At 31.4% G+C, this 5,655-nt stretch overlaps 1 protein-coding gene across 1 annotated transcript; it reads left to right on the top strand.

Moving 5' to 3' along the window:
* Positions 1-464: 464 nt before the first annotated feature.
* LOC132739717 (toll-like receptor 4) lies at positions 465-4,228 on the top strand. Its single transcript, XM_060727505.1, has one exon. It carries the CDS (start codon positions 915-917, stop codon positions 3,522-3,524), a length of 2,610 nt encoding a protein of 869 aa, XP_060583488.1. The 5' UTR covers positions 465-914; the 3' UTR covers positions 3,525-4,228.
* Positions 4,229-5,655: the final 1,427 nt, after the last annotated feature.

Here is a 5,655-nt window from a genome sequence, read left to right as displayed (position 1 = left end):
AGTCAAAATTGTTACCTTCGATTTTTGGATGCGATAATTTTATAATCATATTAACAATGTAAGATTCTTTTATGTGTAACTGACGGTCATAAAAATGTTAAAATAAATGTGTATAAATATATTGATTTTCTAAACGCCTTCGATTTAAAAATACTCATACACAAATCGTTGAATATCTAATTCAAAGGCTTTTCCTTGTCTCAATCTCTGTCCATTACACTTCATGTTACCTCATTCGAAGGTGTTTATAAGGTGTTTAAATTAAAAGAAAGTATGCATTTAGTTTTTTTTTTGCAGAGTACGTGCAATACAATACTCCAACCCTCTGTCAACAGGTTTGCTATTTTGAATTTTGTATCTATCCAAATGTGCATTGTGTTTTAAAATGAAAATATGCAATTTTTGAAAAGTCAATATAATTTGTTCAAGCTTCTATAGGAAATACTTTAATTGTCACTCATAATGGCAGCCATCTATTTACCAGTGTTAAATTTGTTAAACTATAAAACAACACAAAGGTGAACTACACCCCCATAAACATATTTAAGCGAGAAAAAGATAGACTGTAAAAATAAACCAGTTTGCAAACGTAAAAGGCTTTCAAAACAATCGGTTATCTAATACATTCTATCAATGGATATCTTCAAAATATAAATAGAAACGTTTAGCCTATCAGAATAAGAGTTTGAAAGGAATGTTAGGTGGTAAATCTACTTACTTTTACAATCTCATTCGACCGTTGTTTATAAGAGAAACAAATGTTGACTTGCTTAAAACGCTCGGTGAATACTCGGACATAATATTAGTATATGCACTCCTAATAATGTTAATTAGCAACATTTTTATAGATGCAATAAAATGCGTTTAGACATTCGACTTTTTTCAGACATTTGATAATATTTTAACCTGACAATATGAAATGTGTAGTGTTGCTCGCGTGCATTATCTGTATAGTTGATTCAACATCTCTTTCATGTGGACCTGATGGATTATGTCAGTGTAAAAATATAAATGTTATGGATTGTTCCGAAAATAGTCATTTATCATTACGGAAGGTATGTGACTTCGTGAATAACAATAAAGATGTCAACATTACTATTTTGCACCTTGAACAAAATAGATACAAATATATTCGGACAGAAGACATTAAAGGATGTAAGTCACTGAAAAGTCTTTATCTTAGAGGAAACGAAATAAGCTATGTTGAAGATGTTTCTCTGATAAAGTTTGATAATCTAAAGACGCTTGATATGAGCTTTAACCAGCTTGATGTTTATAACAAAAGAGGGACACTAGCATTTAAACTTCCGCAGTCTTTAAAACGGCTTGTGCTGAACAGAAATCTAAATGTTTCGAACTATGATGGTGCTTTGTATCCGGACCTGTCGAATCTAACTAATATTGAACATATCGTTCTTGATGGACTGAAAGACACAAACTTTCCTGTATCTTACAGCAAAATTCAATCATTGCGTAGTGTATCGTTGTCAGGTTTGGATGGAAATTGTAGTATTCCTTATGTTTCAAATGACACATTTCAATATCTCACTCATATAAGAGCATTGAATTTGTCGTATTGTGATATACAAAATTTAACAGCTGGATCATTTAAAAAACTTCAGAATTTAGAAGTTTTAGATTTGTCTGAAAACATGAATCTTGGATTTGGTAATGCAATGAATGCAACATACGGTTTACAGTTCACAAAGATCAAATCGTTGAATGTTTCTAAACTCTATCCAACATTCGGTCTTGGAACTCAAATAAAGTTACAAGATATGTGTTATCTTTGGAAAACGAACTTAACTGAACTTGTTTTAAATGATAATAGAATTCAATTAATAGACACAAATGTTTTAATATTGGCGCCAAACACTTTGAAAATAGTACGAGCAGAAGGCAACAAGTTTACTTTTGGGCCATATTTATACCAACTAGGGTGTTTGTCAAGTTTAGAAGAATTCTATGGGAATTTCCAAAATCTTGCACGTGATCCACGCTTGTATATGAAAGAGCCGCCTAATACAGATGATTCCGGACTGATACCTACGAACTTAAATTGTCCATATGCTGCGCCAAATGTATTGAAAAATATAAGTGAAATGAAAAACAATAAAACGTGTCCGTATTTGAAGGACAATAATATAAACATGACCGAAAGATTACCCACATTTCCAATGGGAATGAAAAGACTGGAATTTTCTAATTGTGGCATACAGTACAATTTATCTAGTTTGTTAGTACCTCCAATTCCCGATAAAATGGAATATCTTGATGGCTCAGGTAACATTTTATACTCCTGGATTGGGCCTCTTGGCCCTTTTCCAAATGTTAAATATCTTAACCTATCTCGCAATTATTGTTCGCAGATTGGACTGAAATTCTTTGAAAGCTTCCAAAATCTTGAAGATCTTCAGATTCAAGAGAACTTCCTAGGTTTAGTTCTTTCAAATAAGTATTATGGACCAAGTGTATTTGAAAAGTTAACGAAGTTAAAAGTTATGAATTTATCATCAAACATTATATCCTATCTACATCCTGCTGCATTTTCAAACATGTCACATCTGACGACATTAGACTTAAGTCTGAACAACATTGAGTCGTTGGATATTGACGTTGGTTCCTTAAATAATTTAACGAATTTGAACTTAAAATTTAATTTTATCCACACGATCCCGTCTCATCTCAGGGAGAAGCTGGAACTTAATTCTAAACGTCTCAACAAGAACTTCACGGTTGATCTCAGTAACAATACTTTGTCAATAAGTTGTGATGAAAAGGACTTTTTGGAATGGATGGTTAAACATAGAAAGAATATGCTTAATTTCGATCATTACACTTTCCACAACATGTCTGGTCAACGTGTGAGTGTGGAAATGTTTGTAAAAGATGTAATGGAACTTGATAAGGATTGTGGTTCATACAGTATAATAATTGTAGCTTGCTCTATAGGTATATCCGTATTTCTGTCAATTGTTATTGGTGGTGTAGTATACAAGAATAGGTGGAACTTACGTTATCTTATGCGCATAACTAAGATCAAGCATTTTGGTTATATCAGACTACATCAATACTTTAACGAACCAGAAAGGTTCGTGTATGATGCTTTTATTTCATATGCAAATGAAGATGTACGTTTTATCCTTGACGTAATGATGCCAAAACTAGAAGGACAAGGCTTAAAATTGTGTTTGCATGATAAAGACTTTTTACCAGGTAACAATATTGCTGACAATATTCTACAAGCCATCGGAAATAGCAGAAAAACCGTTGCTGTTATATCTGAGCAGTTTCTAAAAAGCGAATGGTGTTTGTTTGAGTTCAATATGGCAAGAATGGAAAGCATTTACTCTCGTGGGGGTAATAGTTGTCTTATAATTGTTATATTAGAAGACGTTCCAACGCGAAATATGTCCAATGAAATGTTGGACTGGATGAGAACCAATACATACATAGAGTACACAAGAGAGGAAAATGGTGAACTACTGTTTTGGGATAATTTCCTGCAAGCTTTAAATGAATGAAACATCATAAAATGAATTCGCCCATTTCTGTATACCGGTTGTAAACTTTTTGCGAATTAACATGCTTTAAGAAGAGGTAACTAAAAGAAATATAGTACTCAAATTTAATGCAAGCGCAAGCCAATTGTCATTTCCGGAGTAAAATGTATATCCGTGTTACTGGTATTTTTATTTGTAATGTACCCTTCACCAGTTCTCATCATAACTGTATATTCTAAATGTATTCATCACATGATTATTTTCTATGTAATTGTCTAGTGTTATTTGCATGTTTGGTAATAGATATCGAAAATTGGTATATTAATCTATATGTATTTACAAATATCGTGTATCAAGTTTTTTTCGCGTATGGCAAATTTTGCGATATTGGCAGTAATCTCATTTTAGAGAATCTGATTTTAGCGATTTTGTTGTACATGTTTCTTGTTCTGCATTTATCTGCTGAATATAAAACTTGAATATCGAAAATTGATATTTGATACATTGATATCTCGGTATCACAATATAAAATGAATATGACTAAACTGGGTAGCAAATTTAAAGTAAAAATCAAGTACCAAAATCATACGTAATTAAATTAGGTATTAAAATTAATGAAATTTTAGCGCGATATTAATAACACTCGAATATAGCTAAAATTAAATACTTGTAAAAAACGCGGTAAACTGTAATATATAATTCCTATATCATCATTATGTTTAATATGTGGTACTTTTCTCATGTTTTATTGAACCGCCGGACATGGCGATGGACATTGTGAAATGTTTTTGTCAATAAAAAATTGAATCTTGTGTCCTGAATGTTTCCTTTGATGCCATGAAATACATTATATTATTATAAACACCTTATGGTGATTGCAAGTGTTTGTTCTGCGTGCGTACATCGTTGTTGTTTAAGCAATTTATTTTTGTATGGGTTAGTAAATAACTGATATTATTCTACCATTACCTTAAATAATAAAAGAAACACCCCGTGTTCTTACATAAACATTCAGTTTTGTTAAGAAAGGAAAATATAATACTAGCTCGAACTGATGTGCATCTGTTAGCAGATAAGCCGTTACATGCTTACTAGTTTAGGGGAAACAAAACAACTAAAATTTGTGAAGTGTAATTGAGCAGTATTTATTTTGCCATGAAAAAAACAGGTAGTTAAAATATATTTATTTTCAAGAGTTTAAATTATTGTCATCAGATAATTATGTTGAAATAGTCCTCGATCCGAGACTTATTTCGTCACATGGTAGCAATTGATATGCTAATGAAAATAGTGATTGTTTTACCAAGATTGTCTACTTTTCTAAAAGGATGCAAATTTAAAAAAAAAATATTTTAAAATGCGGAAGCATTTACATGATTTATCAGTTTAACGCCGTGCTTATTTTTTCTTCCTTTTTTAATCGTAATTGTCGTAAATGGATCTTGTTAGATTTTTAAAAGCTTTTCAACAGTTAGTAAACAGGAACGTATAGCATTTCTTCTTTTTTTAACGTTTACCAATTACCGATAACACGCAGGTTAATCTATAATATTTGTACGATTTAGAGGAAAGACACTCGAAAAACTTTTATCGAAGTTATCTTAAATAAAGATTGATTGACAATAAGACAGTTAGTTCGCTTATCGATTTTCTCCGGCTATCAAAACTATTATATATTTAACGGAACATTGATCAGTAATGTAAAAAGAATTTTCTTGTTGCTATCTTTTCAAACATGAGGCTCAATGAGTAGATTTACTTTGACAGGAAAAATGCATTGGGTTTAAACAAATGTACCTGGTTTCTTGTTAAATAATAAAATATTAGAAATAATTGGTGATAGGCCTGTATTAAAATAATCCTTGTGTGTCAAATAGCACAGCGTGCATCAAAGGGAAAAGTAGAACAACAACTTTTCGTTTTTGACATGTTTTCTGATTAAGTAAAATATTCGCATCTTGTCTGCGTTTGTATTTTTCAATTGAATTTGTTTACAAATAGGATGTATAACGTATATTTATGTCATGGCTACCATTTATTTCCACGCTCCATAAGCAATCATTCCGACGATGCCTTTAGATAGATTCATGCTAAATTTTATGAAAATTTGAAATGTATAAACAATGTTATATTGCAATGTGGACAAAGAAAG

The sequence above is a fragment of the Ruditapes philippinarum genome, unplaced genomic scaffold (genome assembly GCF_026571515.1).
Source record: "Ruditapes philippinarum isolate M1 unplaced genomic scaffold, ASM2657151v2 ctg27888_1_1_1_1, whole genome shotgun sequence".
Taxonomy (NCBI): domain Eukaryota; kingdom Metazoa; phylum Mollusca; class Bivalvia; order Venerida; family Veneridae; genus Ruditapes; species Ruditapes philippinarum.
Note: the sequence above shows the minus strand (reverse complement) of the source record. Positions and strands in the feature narration are given on the sequence as shown.

Coding starts and splice junctions, on each gene's coding strand:
- LOC132739717 (XM_060727505.1), top strand. CDS start 915: ATGAAATGTGTAGTGTTGCTCGCGTGCATTATCTGTATAGTTGATTCA.